Source organism: Falco cherrug, chromosome 13, assembly GCF_023634085.1.
Source record: "Falco cherrug isolate bFalChe1 chromosome 13, bFalChe1.pri, whole genome shotgun sequence".
In the NCBI taxonomy this organism is placed as follows: Eukaryota; Metazoa; Chordata; class Aves; order Falconiformes; family Falconidae; genus Falco; species Falco cherrug.
The window spans coordinates 7,740,273-7,757,045 of NC_073709.1; the positions used below are offsets into that span (position 1 = coordinate 7,740,273).

Genomic DNA, 16,773 nt, shown 5'->3' on the forward strand with positions numbered 1-16,773 from the left:
GTAATTTTGGTAAACAAGCATGTTAGACCTGCCTGTTTTAGCACAGTAAACAGAAGTAAATAAGCAAAATTTTCAAAGAAGTTAAGATTACACTGCAAAAAGAACAGTGGCAGTTCTGCAAGTACATAAAATTTACCAAAAGTAAGCCTATACTGAAAGTAGTCTAAACTTGCTAATTGAACAGTATTTAAATTTTTGAGCAAATTTTTCATTCCACACTGATAGGATTACATTTTTGGCAGAGTAGTGAGTGCCACAAGAAGGAGTCACAGGGAGAGAGAGAAGGTATAGAAATGGCTCCATCATTTCATGATAAACAGAAAACTGGACAAAATGTGTTAGGCTCAGTGTATGTAAATTCATTGGTACATGCTGCTGCGTGCCTGCTGTGACAAAGTAAAATGGTTTTATAAACTGAACAAAGTTCATTTTTTCCTTTTTAAAAATCAGAAACTGCTGATGTACAGCCTGTGGAAAAAATAAAAGGTGATTTCCCACCCACCCTGAAGATGCTGCTGGCTGCCTAAACCTTATAGAACTAACAAGCTGCACCAGCAAGTACCATATTTATAATCCATTCCGGCTGTTATTTTAAAGGGGTCTGAGAAAGCCAATTACCAAATGCCTCTGAATTTCAAGCAATGTAAAACCTCTCATTTTATTAGGCTCTCAATATCTGTCGCACTGCTGAGGCATGATGAGAATGGATAATATCTAACACTGCTTCTTCAACCCTTGGTAGCAGGCATTTGGCTTGTCATTCCCAACTGTCCTCTGCTGCCCATCTTCCATTCAGTATTACTGTGTTGAACCTATCTACCCATCAATTGGGGTTCAGCCTCTTTTGTCCACTTACTACATTTCCCAATGAGAATTTTTATGCCTTCCCCACGCTGCCCCACTCACTAGCGGCAGCTTCTTGAAAACATCCTTGAAACTGCCCCATTACTGCACCAAGAAGGTTCTTGTGCCCTTGTGCCTATGAGTGGTTGACAGTACCTGCATTCTAACTTAGCAGGTTGTACTCCTCTTGTACTGGAGGGCAAGCCCTTGGAGCAGCGCGTTCTGTTTTCACTGTATTTGTATGCTGCATAGCATGGAGAAGTCCTATCTTGACCTGAGTTTGTAGTCCTGTCTAAATGCAGATAATAATTATGTCATTATAGTTAGTTGTCCCTTAGACAAGCTCACATGTACGTGCTGAACTTGACCTGCAGCACAGCTGCATATGCCAGCATATGCATGCACTTGGTATACACATTCCGTGCCCTCCTGGGAAGGGATAGGAGTGATGGCATGGGGCTGATCCCACCACCACTGTGGGAGCATGAGCATGAAAGTGTCCGCAGCACAGACATCTCCTCAGTCTAGCCAAGGCTTGCTCTGACTTTGTGTCCCAGCAGTGTGATAGGAAAAGAAGGCTGGGTTTGAGCATAGGACTGTGCTGATGGGTGAAAGGGTGAAAGGCAATGCAGACGTAGTCATGCTTTCTAAAACACTAATCTTTATTCTGTATTTGCAATACTCTTTTATTCGTCCTGGTTTTGCTGTCTGATGCAGAACTTAAAATGAGATCTGATCTCCTTGGGAGCTTTCCGGTTAAATATTTTTAAATAAATGAATAATGTCTTGCACACTTTCCTCCCTGGACACTTCTAGCAAGAACAATCTATCAGCTACCTGATATCTCAGCAGTGCAAGGTAGCTAAAATCTGCCCAGGTGCCCCATTTTGTGGACTGTGCAAAGTGTTATTTTGCCAGTCTGGTTAAACAAATTGGAAGCTCCCCATCCAAAGACTGTCACTGCAAATCCTGTGAGAGCTAGGCTGGCTCTTTACAATGTGCTGAGGTTCCTTGAGCCATCCCTTGAGCCTGTTGAGCAATCATGTTATTTTCTTCAATGAAATGTTCAGGAAGAAATGTGTTCATGAATAAAAGCCTGATATTTCAACATCTGCATCTGGAAGGAAATGCAGCCTGGGTAGTCATCATTTGGTTGTGAAAGGCTCAGTCATTATTTAAATCATATGTGCTCTCCATGTTCAGAGGGGGCCCATGATTCAAGGCCTGCTGGAACAAAGAAGAGTTTATTGACTCAGTGGGCTTTGGATTAGACCCTAAATTGACAGGAGGAACTGAGACTGAATTACCATTCTCTGGAGAGTTTGGGAATGCTGCACAGTGGTTAGATTTTTGTGCTTCCAAATAAAAGTGCCACTGCTGAAGAAAGCCGAAACGTTTGTAGAATAAAATCTTTAGGGAGAGTTGTCAGTCTTACAGGTGTGGGAAGGTGACTGTGATGTAAGTTAAACCTTCTTTTCCAGAGTCATCTTAAGATCCACAGTGTATACTTTATGACAGCCAGACCCACAGGAGGAGTTACTAAAGAAAAAGATAAGATTGATATTCCCTATTGATTTAATTTCTGGTGCAACCGAATCAAAACATTTTAGAGGAGAGGGGAGGCATCCGTTAATTAACAACAAAGAATCTGTGTCTTGCCTATAGGAATTTGATGAGTACACTGCAACTGGGAGCAGTTTTATTTGGTCCCATTTACTCTACCAGTACGTTTTCAGGGAAAGGAGGAGCCTTACGCATGTTTTTCACATTATTTGATTTGCACTGCCCTCAGCTGGTACGCTTGAGCTATGCCACCGGAGTCCTACCAGTAAGTCACACCAAAGCACTCTATGAAGGGAATTGAAGTCAAGCTATTGCAGTTAGTCTCATGTGCCAGACCCTCCCCGCTGTGCTACCTCAGTACGTGGACTGCAGTACGTTCAGAACAGATGGATTTTGCTGAACAGCCCTTGATACCACAGCACATGAGAATCTCATAAATTTTCATGCATGATTTCTTAATCCCATGCATGCTGTTATGTGTGCACTTCCCAGAGGGGTGGAAGCATTCACTAGAAGTCCTGCAGGGATCCTGCAACAGAGATGAAGTTAGAACTCATGCCTTCAAAACCCCAGGGCTGTGCCCCACGCATGAGAACATGTCTCCAGAGTAGTTCATGATACTGTACCCACACACTGTGCATACTATGCACACACCACTTTGCTCAGTGCTGATACCTACCCCATGATTTCTAAACACTGAGCATCCAATAGCTGCAAAGGAAGAGTTTTTGTTCGGTTGGGCCATAAGAACTTGCCGATGCTGAAGAAGGATGAATCCCTCAAGGCAGTGTATTTGATTTGTGCTGGTACAAAAAGCAGATGTGTAGTGTATAATGTAGTCTCTTTTAAGCAGTGCTACTTGCACATCTTTCTTGAATTTATCACTGGTAATTCTATCTGTTGCTTCAGCCAGTAATTATCTTCTGCTTAAAACTTTTCAGGAGAAGCAGAGATTGAGAGCGATGATGATGATGACTATGATGATGACTGTAAAAAGTCGTCGATGGATGAAGTAAGCGTGTAGATACCTTTTACGTTGATGGGTCGGTTCCAGCAGTGGGTTGGCTTGTGTTACCAGGAGCGGGACTACCATCTAGTGGAAGAAGGGAGGCAGAGCACCGGGAAACACCAACTTGCTGAACTTGGTTGCTAATCGGTTTGAAAGCACATCTTTGCTTTGTTTATTTATATTTTCATTTACTGAAGAATAAGAACTAATAGCATCATAGCTCATCTGTTTTAGACAACTGCTTGTGGTGGATTTAGCATTGTTGGAAGAAAAACTTGGCATCAAACACTTAAAGCTGTACTTATTATTTATCCAAGGGTACTGATAAACGTGCTCTGTGCTATGCATGTGTAAAGGTAACTCAGTCCCTTCCATAGGAGCCACGTATAAAGAATGAATGCAGCAGCAGTTTAATAAAATATTTAAATTCCATAACAAATCTTCTTTACTATGTGAAACTCCCTGTATGAGGCGTTGACTTCACTAAGCCAGGATCAGTGAAAGATATCACAGTTGATGGAAAACTGGGCTTCAGTATTTATGGCCTCTGATGGCTGCCATGGACAGAGCAAAACTGCAGCATTTTCCCTTCTCTGCCCTAGGGTACTGCTGGGAGTGAGGCAATGGCCACAGAAGAGATGTCTAACCTGGTGAACTACATTCAGCCTGTGAAGTTTGAGTCATTTGAAGTATCAAAAAGTAAGTAAGCTAACCATGAGCAACATATACTGGAAATTGCCTAGAAGTGTTTGAAAGGAAGTTCTGGAGCAATGCTACTTGTCTTCCTCTCAGTTAGATAGAGGCACACAGACACAAAATGTTCCCTTGGTATCCAGCCAGATAAATCCTTATTTATTTTGAAACCTGTATTAGTCTAAATAGCAAACTTCATCAACAGTAAACATGCTGCCATTTCAAAAACATTTTTTAAAAGGTTCTTCTTACATTGTCTTTGTTGTCCATGACTGAAGAGGAACTTAAGCAGAAAGGTGGTCATAAATATTCCTATGGATTGAGCAAGTGCTTTAGATTTTGCTTCTGTTACTTTTATAGAGGTTGCAGGGTAAGAAGAGTCTGCCCTTCCCCATATGTAAGTTCACTCTTTCCTGCCTCTTTGTATTGTATAAAAAAGGCCATAATTTTGTTCCCTGCTGGCTTTTACAGAATATGTCTTGCTAGGAATGCACTCAGCGGCATCCTCAGTAAACACTGACGAATCTTTTCCTTTCTTGGTACAGAACCCCCTACTGTTTGCCTGCCCTTTTTCACTTTGTTTTGACAGGTTTCAATCTGCTTTTGCAGCTTTTTAGCTAAAGAACTCTACAGCATTTTAATTTATTATGGATTTGTGGAGACCTTGGCAGAGGACAGGTAGTTGGTGCCTAAGTCCATGTCTGTACACAAGATTTTGCATTTACTCATGATGAGTAATAAACATATAGGAAGTTATCTACCTCTTCATTTGTATGTGGGCATTTATACTGACATACACACAAGCATTCACAAAATCATGCAGAGAGCTATGCTTGTTCCCTACAGTAGTGTCCCTTTGTATGTTTATCATTTCCCCTGGCTCTAGTGAGAGTTACAAGAACACAGTGGGAAGGAGATATTCCTTCTGGAAAGGAAGCCATATGAATCCTAGCCAGACAAGTTGCTGCAGCTGTTATAAAATGGTCTTGTGTATGTTTCTTCTGTTTACATGCATGTGTCTTTCTGAGGTTTTTCTTTTCTAAAGAACTGCTGGTGTCCAGATTTTTTTTATCCCAAGTCTTGATGTGACCTTTGATCAATCATACTGTTTCTGTGAACTCATAATGTAAAGGAACTAATATTTCTGGTGTTTGAGTTGAAAAAATCATTAAGTGATAAATGTGGCCAGTTCGTTAAAGCAGTGGCCTTACGTGGTAAATGTTGCTGGCTGGTTAAACCAGTGGGCACTATAGCATGACTTGTGGCTTCTGGTCTTAGTCCTAGCCTGGACTCACTGCTGGATCTTCATTCAGTTCAGTGAAGATGAGCTGAATAGAGGAGAAGTTAGATGGGGGTTGTTTTTTAATTTGCTGCCTATCCAGTTGTTGCCCAGATTTTATTTTTGTTCACCTGACTTCATTTCCCTAAGTGTGGAGCTCCATACTTGTCTTTTATACAGTGTTCATTTCATTGTTAGAACATTTTTCTCATTTAATATCTTCTAGTTAAGAATTTGTTTTGATTTATGATCCTGGCCTCCATGATGGTAATAGTACCTCATTGCTTCTGTCATTCATGCATTTTAAAAGTGCATTTTCTGGTCTTGTGTCCAACTTTTTAATAGAAATATTGACTAGCACTGGGTCTGTAACAGTCCCCTGATTGCCCTCAATATGTATGTACCCTCCCTCTGACAGCAAGTAGCTGTAACTGAATTTTTTCAAGTTTTTCAGTCAGTTTTTCAATGAGTTTTTTGTCCACTCCATGGTGACTTCCTCCTGATAAGATTTCACAGTGTAATATATCACAAGAGAGAATTCTCTCTCCTGCACAGGCTTTTCTCCAAAGGGCAGGTTTCTTAGTCCTCTCCAGATACTACAAGGAAATAATTGTTCTTATTTTAATTAGGAGTTTGATTAAGCCCTGGACATTTAGTAACTGAATCATTTAACAGCTACCAGTTCTGGTTTCCTACAGATGCTCTACTTTAAGATAAGGCTGTCCCATTAGTAAGCGGGAAGGATGGAATAAGAATAATCTCAGTGCCTTTCTAAGGACCTGAAATGGAGGTGAGCTGGCTGGAACAGTCTGGAGAAAGAGAGGATATTGCTTGTTGGAAAGGAGGAAAGGTAGGAGAGCAGCTTCTAGGGAGTGACAGGAATCTTTTGCCTTTAGAAGGTAACAGCTATGAATAATGGCAGTAGCATGATGGTCAGCAGTTAGAAATAAGGACCACAACAAATTCCGAGGATAGTCATCCTCTGACTTTTCAACATACACTGAGAATAGTTTGTAGTTCACAGGCTGGTAGCACATTTTCCTCTCTTGTTGGCCCAAATAATCCAGCTCCTCATTTCTTTGGATCTGCTGCTTCCTTTTTGGCTTCCTATAAGGAAAGCGCCCACCTGTTTGTGTCCTGTTTCTCTCTGTGAGACAAGTGCTTTTGTTCAGTTTTATCCCTCTCCTGCAGCTTCGCAGTTTGACTTCAAGGAGCTGGCCAGGCTGGCCTCCTGGCCATCCCTGGATTCCTGCAGCACAATTACTTCTAAAACTGGATGAGGGCAAGCCTTTTCTTTGCCTTACTGTTTGCTTTCAATAAAGTGGTGAGGCTAGAGAGTTCATTTTTGAACACAGATACTGTTTCCCTTGTTTTTAAAGACAGCAGTGCTGACTTATCTGATGGATATGACCTCCCAGCGCTGTGGCCGCTTCTAGGCAGCCTACACAGCTGATTGCGATGAAATGGGAAGCTGTTATTTTGCAGGAATCCTTACCTTTTGTATAAAAGTGTAAAAGAAAAAATACTGACACTGAAAGGTTCTTGACTTAGGCTGTCTGCTACAGCATGTCACATGGTTGCATTGCGAGGGTGTGCACACATCAGGCAAAGGTGAGTAACAAACAGTACACAAATTAATGTTTAGTCCTACTGACTTATAAGCTTAGGACGAGCTTTTTGCCACTCTCAGGTCAGAAAGTCTGACCAAATTAAAGAGGTTATAGAAGCTCCATATGAGTTCGGGCTTAGGTCTGAAGACCTGCTGGGACGCAAAAGTGTACCTTCAGGCTTGATTAGATAGCAATGTTTCCATGACTGTTTGGGACAGATGTGACCTTACCCTGACCTGCTGAAGATAACAAGAACCGCTGTAGGCACAGCTAGTGCACTGTTTAGTTTAATCTGATACGGACATTAGTTATTATAGCTTCAAATTGGCTCAAAGCCCTTGCATCTGTCTGCAAAGACAACCTAGAGGTCCAGCAGGGCCCTCTGTGTCCCCCACAAAAGCTGCTACAATACCTCTGCGTCACAGGTGTGAGCTTTGGGCTCTACCTCTCAAATATATCAGCATGCAAACCTGAGAGGTCTCTGCCCATGGCACTGACTTTGTTGCCTGCAGCTGGTACAGCAGCAGTCTCAGGCGGTACCAGTGCCCTTAATTTGGGCAGTGCTAATGTGATTTGAGACGGAGCTCTTCGGTATGTGCAGAATGAACTTCTGTCAGCAGACGACTGTGTATGTAAATTCTTTGAGATCAAGGTGAAATGAGCTGGTGAACAATAGATGAGATAAGGGGACTGAGACTAAACCAGTTGTTTGCAGCTGATGTCTCACATATGGTTTCATGCTCTAATGTGTCACTAATTTTATTTCTCCTTTAAACTTTCAGAACGCAACAAAAGTTTTGAAATGTCTTCCTTTGTGGAAACCAAAGGGCTTGAGCAACTTACAAAGTCTCCTGTGGAATTTGTGGAGTATCCTTGACTTTCAGAACACTGCTTTCTTAGCCTTTCTAAATGTGAGATCTATTACAGGGCTTTATTGAAAATTGGAGACAGGAGCTGGGGAAATAGGGAACCCAAATGAAATTTGTAGATTTGACTGTCTTGCTAGATGAATTAATTGGCCTGAGTTCTGATGAGCTAATTTAAAAGCTGACATGAATCCTTGTGCTGGGGGCTAGGACTAGAGGGAATAGGCATAAACTACATATTAAAGACCTGATACTTTGTATTCTCATTGTTAAATTTATCATCCTATATGAGGTGGTATGAGTTTTGGTGAGCAAATTGTCAAAATGTGACGGACTTGGGGTTTTGCAAAGTCATACGAGAAAGCTTGCTTTCCCATCATACCTCTAGTTCTAAGACTACTGAGCTGTTTTATTGCCACACAGTTCTTTTTTTTTTTTTCTTTTCGGAAGTAACTTTTAAAGAAAAGCTAAGGAGCATTCATTTTAGACCTTTTGATGTTTCTCAGTATCTCTCATCATGGCTGCAGTTAAGAATGAATGGTCAAGATAAAATAGTGCCTCAAAGAAGATTAATGGAAAGCTACTTCCACAGATAACCTGCAGCATAGTCTCATCTCTGAGATTTGTAGACTCAACCGTTAAGAAGTCCACACTTGTAATTCCTGTCTGTATGTAGAGGCCAATTCTATTGTTTATTCCAGAAGAATACTTTTTTACCAAGCACCTCTCCCCACTCCAGAGGAAGATTCACTGTTTACAGCTAATTGGCCTCTATAAATGCGATCTTAGGAAAATCCTGAATTAATAATGACAATGATAAATAGAATTTTATGAATGCTGTCTTTTTTTTTATGCATATGCCTGTGCTGTTTCCTTGCTTATTCTGAGTCCTGTATATGGGAACAAATAGCACCTTTAATTATCCTGTATTTATCATATCTCCTACAAAACTGTGGACCTCTGGAAGCGTTATGGCTGCAGAAATCCAATAAGGAACCCAATGCCACTCTGTAAAGAACACCTACATTTAAATATTGCAGTTGTACCTCTCTGCAAAGTGATTTTTGTCATGTGTACTGTATCTTAACTACTCACCATTCAGATACAACAAAATGCAGCTAAGTCGAATTTACCCAAAAGGAACACGTGTAGATTCTTCGAACTACATGCCACAAGTCTTTTGGAATGCTGGCTGCCAAATGGTTGCTCTTAACTTCCAAACTGTAGGTAAGTTATGCTGATCCCTGGATTCTCCAAGTCGTACGTTTCCACTTCTCTGATACAGTTTCTGATTCATAGGTAGGAAAGGCTTTATGCATCAAAAGGTGTCTAGCGCTTGTAATGATACTAAAGAGCCTTTAATTAACATTTTTAACACTTTTTGGGGTGTTTTTTTTCACTGGGAATACTCATAATTACCATGCTGTTGCTAGAATAATACACATATATAATGCCCTCCATATTGTCATCATTTGTAAGTAGTTACCATTGAGCAACATTTCAGATCTGGCAGGGAATTTTTTCCTGTGTCTTCCAAAATCTAATTATATCAGACATAAGGGACATAGATAGCAAATTCCACTTTAAAAGTGAGTTTTTAAGAAACAAAGACATTTGGGCTCCTAGATGCACAAGCCACTTTTTAAACAGAATGTGTTAGATAGAATGAGCCTGTGTGTCTTCTGAGACATAGAAATATTGTCATTTACTGTATCCCAGGACATATCCTGGCCGTGTTCTGTCTCTGGGTACATGGTATCATGGTATCATTCCCTTTCTCCTTTCTGGTTGTGCCCATGTGCACACCATCTTTCCATGGAAGGCAAAACCCTGTAGAGGCTGGGAGTCTGCAGAGTAATAAAACCTCTTTGGGCCAGTTTCAACCAAGTATCAGGCTCAGGCACCATTGATGTTAGTAGGGGTTAGAAACAGAAGTGCTCTGCTGGGCTGGATACAACAGTACAATCAGTACAACACTGAGAATCAAAACCTACAATCAGCACAACAGTGAGGGAATCAAAACTTAAGTGTCAAGGCTTCTTTTAAAATTTGAAAATGTTATCTATTGAATAGTCTCATAAAGATGTCTTACAGATGTCTTGTTCTTGTCAGAAGAATTCAAGAGGGTGACTGCAATCACATCTGAAGCCTCTAAAGCAAGTGTGCCATGAATAGCTGTTTACATTACAGTCAGTTTGCAATCACAGTAATTGTTATTATTTTGTTGCTTTTTTTCAATTATTATCTATCCAGAACATAACTCTTACAATATTTTTAACACCTAGATTTGTCTATGCAAATAAACATGGGAATGTATGAATACAATGGAAAAAGTGGATACAGGTTAAAGCCAGAATTCATGAGAAGACCAGACAAACACTTTGATCCATTTACTGAAAGTATAGTGGACGGAATAGTAGCTAACACCTTATCTGTCAAGGTACGTACGCAGCTGGTGAAAATGCTTTCGTGATAATGTCAGGGCACAGATATATTTCTGTTGTGCAGTGGCTTAGCAAATAACTGTGCTCATTCAAGAAAATAAAATGCATTTCATTTCAAGGAGTGACGTTTATTTTTTAAATTCTGCCTCACATTTCATGTTGTAGGATAAATAAATATATTTTTATTGTATGTATTGTTTTCCATAGGAGTAATTTAGAAGTGAATGGATGTAAGAGTAGTTTGGCTTTGTTTTTAGTGACAAAGGGCTGAATTTAAAACATGCTGTGATGAAGTGGTAGTATGGACTGGAATAGCTAGAGCACTATGCTATTTAGTATAAATAAATTTTCTGGTTGCCTATAAGTTCTCCAGCAGAAGTGTGGAACCATAAATGTCAGCTGCAATTTGTTGCCAGCTTGCTTTTCTTCATTCCTTTTTAAGGACCTCTAAGGAAGTTCAAGGACTGCCAGGAATCTGCAAATTGAGAACTACTTGTATGAATGTTTAGAGGGATAGATTGCATTGGCTATGAAAAGATCACAAATTCACACTTGGTGTAGCTCTAGTTACAAAAACATAAACTTTCTGAAATCCTGTTATTCCCCAAATGGACTTGTCCATTAGAACAGTGTCCGTATTATAGAATCCACCTGCAAAATATCCTCCTGTTTTTCTTGAAAGAAAACAAGTATTTCCACTCAGGCTGCAGAGACAAGTATAGCAGAGGAGTGCTGGAGGGGTATGAATAAAGTAATAACCCGATAACATGCATATTAAAAAAAGACGATTGTGTGGGAATGACCTTTTGTGGTGACCTGTAATCACAGCAGCTTTCAGTTCCTCCTGTGGGTTTAGAGGCACTTTCTTCTGCAATTTTAGTAAATGGAGGTGGAAGCCATTCGGTAGCTCTTAGAGGAAGCACAGCATTTTTAACATGTATGAGCATCCAGGAGTCGTGAGAGAGAAGTCAGCTGCTTCTGCCTGCTTGGTGAATACTCTGCTGGTTCTAATGTCCATGCCCATACAAGATACGTCCGAGAACAGATTACGATTTGCTTTAGGCAAGCCTCGATTTGGCAAGGCACAGTGACACTGCTGCCTATTCCTGTGCCTCTTCAGTTTTCTGAAGTAATTGCAGACCTTTCTTTAACTCTTTAAAGCTGAGTTGTGTTTCCTGTTAAAAATAAGAGCTTGAAAAGACCAGCTACTTTGTAATTGTTTTGTTTTCATAGTGAAACTCTTCACCCTCTGTGAAGAGCCTTTATTAGAATACCAACTTTTTAGCTTCTTTTCTCACTCGCAATTAAAAGCATATGTAGTTTCTGTGATGCTTATACCTCTTTTCTTCCAGCATTTTTTGGCCTGTTGTTGAAACTGGATAGAATTAGAGTTCTTAAAAATACTGTGTTGTGGAAATAGGCAGCCAGGTTGAGGAAGAGATCCAAACGAGTATTCCTGCTGAGGGAAGGGCAGCAGCGTGATCTCAACCACATTATCACTCATAGGGGAATTCAGGACCACAGAGTCACAGGAAACCAGGCCTCATAAGTTGTTTTTCTTGTGTCTGCAACATTAAACAGTGATTTTTTGTTTATTGTGATTTTGTTTTGGTTTTATTTTAAATGCATGCTATCTGATCATTAATGAGAATTATCCACCTGCATTTCAGCAACTCATTTCCTAATCCACCAAAGCAGTCTGTAGTAATCTTCTTTGGTTTGGTTTTAGATAATTTCAGGTCAGTTTCTTTCTGATAAAAAAGTCGGTACCTACGTAGAAGTCGACATGTTTGGCCTGCCTGTGGATACAAGAAGAAAAGCTTTGAAGACCAAGACCTCTCAAGGCAATGCCGTTAATCCCATCTGGGAAGAGGAAACCATAGTGTTTAAGAAGGTCAGTGTAACAATTGCATCCCAAATGTGTTTTGTGCTTGTTTTCTCACTGTCCAGCAGGGAAATTCCACAGTGGTTTACTGAAACTTTGCATTTGTTAGAAGGAAAGATATTCTAAATAGTTATTTCTTGAACTGTTTCTTGTTAACCACTTTTGGTGTAATTCTGCTACTGTAGTTGTGCCAGCTCCTGCTAAAATAAATGAGTTTAAAGTCACCTTGATCGTTTCACTGACACAGCTGGAAGCAGCAGACATGCCAATAGACTCGCCTGCACGGCACAGTGCAACGCCATGCTATGAACAAGCAAGCGCAGATCCCAGCAACAGTTTAGCTGAATTACCGTGGAGTTTTGCCTTGGCGGAACAGCCCCCCGTTAACCTGTGAGCAAGGTGATGTGAATACAGCTAGAACAATCTGGCTGTCCAAGCTAGCAATTCCTTATCTCTGCTTAGCACTAGATTTTGCTATATAAATACAACCTAGGTGGTGAAACCACATATATCCCATCCACTTGAATTGAGACGTAGGCTCCTGAGTTACTCGTGCAATTTGAACAATATTACTTAGACTCAATTCTCTAAACTTTGAAAGAGCAGAAAATACTGAGCATGTTTTAGGATTGTGCAACTCACAGCCAGTTTTTTAAGTCTCTGGGTTTTGCTTACTGGGTGCTGTGGTTAAGTGGATCTTGAGTCCACGTGTTTTACAAACAATTTCTTTCATATTTCTCTCAGCAAATGTAGCTCACAGAGATGTTTTTACAATTGGTACTTGCAGCCCTGCTTTCTAGTGAGCACAGCCCTTTTCCCTGAATATTTGGCCTTCTGAATGACTTTCCTTTGGCAGCCTGCCAGAGCTTAAGTTTGGAAACATAGCTAGTATTTTTCTTCTGTAATGAACTTCTAATTAGTGTACTTCATTTCTTTATTTAGTTAACGATCATGCCCAACTGCCTCTGTGCTTGGAGAAGCATAGATTACTATTTTTAGTAATGTTGAAAATAAATTAGAGAAGCTCTTAGTTTGGGACTGTTGCGCTTTTTTTGCTTTTTTTTTTCCCCTCTTTCCTTTCATTGTCTAGAGAAAGTTTAGCATATGTTCTGAAAAAAATGCATATCTGTGCCCACGTTAAAAATATGTGTATTTGTGTGTATATTTGCATTAATTAAGGAAATTAGATTAATTATACTACATATTTTTTAAAATAATATTAAATATTTTTATCTTGATAGAGTTTAGTAATCTTTTCTGATTTCGTGGGGGTTTTTTTTCACTGTTTGGCCTTCCTTCTTATGTAGTGCCAAGAAAACATCCAATGTTAGTAAACGCCCTGCCTGATTAAACCTCTTTAGCCCAGCCAGTGTGTATGCTGCAGCACTGGAAAATTCTGCTGGGGTTGGCATTGTTCATGTAATTCATACATTCACAGTGCAAAACTGGTTGAGTTCCTTGTTGAGTTTTCAACATTAATATGCCTTTCAGTGACTTTTCTTAGTAGTAAGTAATCCTGTTGGCCCAAACACAGAAGGAAAAAAAAAACCATCCAGGGTGTGAGTAATAAGCAGAAAACAGCAGAATTCAAGTGTGATAGGAGTTGAGCTGACATAGTTCCTTGTATCATGTTGAAAATACAGGGTCAAATTACTGGGTTCAACATATTATGCACATGTCCCACCTCAAGTTTCTTGATTGAAAAATGTTTCTATGAGAGTTATTTTGACACACAGGTGTACACCCTGACCTCTTGTTCATGAGTAAGACTTTCATATGGATGTGTAGATGTTACTGTCTGCTGGACTGAACTTTTTGTCCGCCCTGTAGCCTATGAAAGGAACTGTTTCATTCAGAGCAGAAAGTTAATAATGCAACAATATTGCCTTCTAGGTCGTTTTACCTTCCCTGGCATGTTTGAGGCTAGCAGTGTATGAAGAAGGAGGGAAATTTATTGGTCATCGGATATTACCAGTCTCAGCAATTCGACCAGGTACACCATTTTTTCCATTGAGACAGACATTGTGTAGTGAAAAGAAAGAGCAAGCCCAAATCTCAACTGCTGTAAATCAGCAGCCACTCTGCAGATTTATAGCAACTGGGGATTTGAATAATCTATCTCAACTGTGAAAAGGAAAACACCATATTTCAGCAGCTAAATTGTACACTTGTAAGAGGAAAGAGGGCAGCAACAGCCAGTTTTGATGTCATCTCTGTGAGAATGGGAGATAGCTGGAAATGAAAGCAAAATGTGCTCCTCTAATGTAATTTTTACATGCATGGAAGGACTGACCTACATGCAAGCTGTTGTATCTCTGTAACACCTTTAAATCAACCCAAAATTACTTTCATCTTCATTGCTGAAAATTTAAGAAAAAAAATGTATCATTACTGGTCTCTTCTAAATCGTATTATTATTCGTATTATTATTTCTATTATAATTAGTGGCCACTTAACTGAAATTGCCTTATGCAACAACCCGGCCCTTATTTTCCGGGCCAGAGACTTAGAGATCATGTTTCAGAAAGATGCAATGACATTGGCATTGTGAACAAGAGAAGTGTTTGACTTCAGTGCCAGCTTTTCCGGGGCGGGGGCAGGAAATTAAATTAGGGCAAGCATATGGGCCATAAACATGCTCCCAGCGTCACTCACACTGGAAAAGGAAGAATATATCTATGCTGTACCTTATCTAGCCAGTCCCAGCAGTAGCACAAAATTCATGTCCCTGTATCTAACAATTGTTGTCCATATTATTTCTGAAGACCTGATCTCAGGTAATGTATAAATCAGTCCCTTCTCTTGTGGCAGATGATGTCAGGGATCTTCTGAGCTCCAAGCAGTTTTGTCTTAGCTGGTGTGGGTTGCATGGCCTCACTGCAGGTGCAAACAGGCTGACCATGGGAGGTGGCTGCTGGGCACCTCACTGCTCCAGGATTTCCTCACTGGTTGTCATTTCTTTTTCCCTCCACCTTCCCTTTTCTCTACCCTACTGCTGGCCACACATCCATAGCCATTCTATTATTGCCAGCTCTGCCAATCTCCACACCATTTTCACGCACAAACTCAGTTTATCAATCCAGCAGAAACCTCAACTTTTTTATGCCAGCTGCATTTTCTGCTGGCTTAATGAATATAATTGTCTCATGGAGGATCTGCCAAGCTCCAGAGGAAGATAGGTGATTGGGGAGGAGAAAGGGGATTGTGAGGGATTTTCCTCCACTTGTGAAAGTGGGTTCTTACCACATCTGGTCCCCTTTCATGGCACTTGCCCTTCATGCGACATGGAGTCCATTCAGCAGAGCACTGAATCATGGACTTGCTTTCAAGCTTGTGCTTTTTAGAACAAAGGCCACTGTGTTAAATTGTACAAGGACTTCTGAGAGCTTTTACCCACAAGCCTATCTTCTGTCCTTTTGACTCCAGGAATCATTATTTTACAGCATGTGATGGAGAACAGCATGTTGATTTTCATTCATGTACGTGCTGAAAATTTGCTGGAGGAGCTTGAGAGGACCTCTATAATATGTAATTGCTCTCTTTTCTGAGACATAATTGAAAACTGTGTCATACTATCACCCAAACCCACAGAATTACCAGTATTCCTAAAGCAAGGATTTAACTGTGACTTGGAGCTGGAGTTGTTCACATCAACCAAGTGAGAATCCCCCCAGATAAGTGCATCCTGCTCATGACTTGTATCCTGGTGCTACCTGTGTGTGCAGCTCCATAATCATGCCTTAGAACAGCTTCAGTCGTGGTGTGACGGGCACCGGCCTGTGAGGCAGAGGATGCAGCTTTGCAGCTGTACGAGGTTGTTTTCTCTCATTCCTGCCCATACACTTCCATCACGGTCTTTAAATTGGGATTAATATGTCTGACCTTACAGTGAGGCATTTTGGAGAGCTAAATTGGTGGAAGACTTTTCGCAGTTTCTGAAGCTTGCTTTTTCTGGAGTTTAGCTCACTGAGCTGCCCATCTACAAAGTCAGAGAAGTGTCAGTGAACAAGAGAAAGAGCAGGAGATGGTGGTAGTTGGGTGGGAGAAAGGGTTTTGGGCTGTGCTGTCTCTGGTGTCTCAGCTTGGCTAAGTTAACTTGCACTGTAGTGTGTGCCCTTGCTCTTACAGGACAGGCAGTTTTCAAAACAGTCTGAAAATACTCTTTTTCAGATCTATTTATTAGGTTGGTCACATGATAGGTTTCATACATACGCACACACACTTTGTAGATGGAGTGCTACATTATCTATTTTTTAAATGAGATATTGTGTTGCGTCTCAGTTTTGCTTGGCTGTTCAGTTTCCTGAATACCACAACAGTCACTTTTGAAAACTAAGAAAGAGCTACGGAACTGGAAAAAAAAATATTCCAGCTACAGGTAATAAATTAGAATGCACCAAAAATTATATAAATGACAATTTTTAGCATTATTTGCAGATGTAAAAATAAAGGGAAAATATTGTATTAAACTGCAGCATCACATGCCTTTCTAACAGTCCTTTGTCTGTATACTTATCTCTGAAACCCTTCGGGTAAATCTTTCCCTACCAGAGGTCCCTGGGGTTGCTTGCTCAGTTGGAG

The 16,773-nt window shown here is 40.4% G+C and overlaps 1 protein-coding gene across 4 annotated transcripts in view; it reads left to right on the top strand.

The window, feature by feature from the left end:
- PLCB1 (phospholipase C beta 1) overlaps positions 1-16,773 on the top strand; it is a 401,169-nt gene that overhangs the window by 304,732 nt on the left and 79,664 nt on the right. For all 4 annotated transcript variants that reach the window (XM_055725798.1, XM_055725799.1, XM_055725800.1 and 1 more), the window contains exons 15-21: positions 3,348-3,418; positions 4,018-4,114; positions 7,780-7,864; positions 8,966-9,090; positions 10,149-10,303; positions 12,037-12,201; positions 14,086-14,185. In XM_055725798.1, coding sequence (XP_055581773.1) covers positions 3,348-3,418; positions 4,018-4,114; positions 7,780-7,864; positions 8,966-9,090; positions 10,149-10,303; positions 12,037-12,201; positions 14,086-14,185 — 798 coding nt within the window. The remainder of the gene's footprint in view (positions 1-3,347; positions 3,419-4,017; positions 4,115-7,779; positions 7,865-8,965; positions 9,091-10,148; positions 10,304-12,036; positions 12,202-14,085; positions 14,186-16,773) is intronic.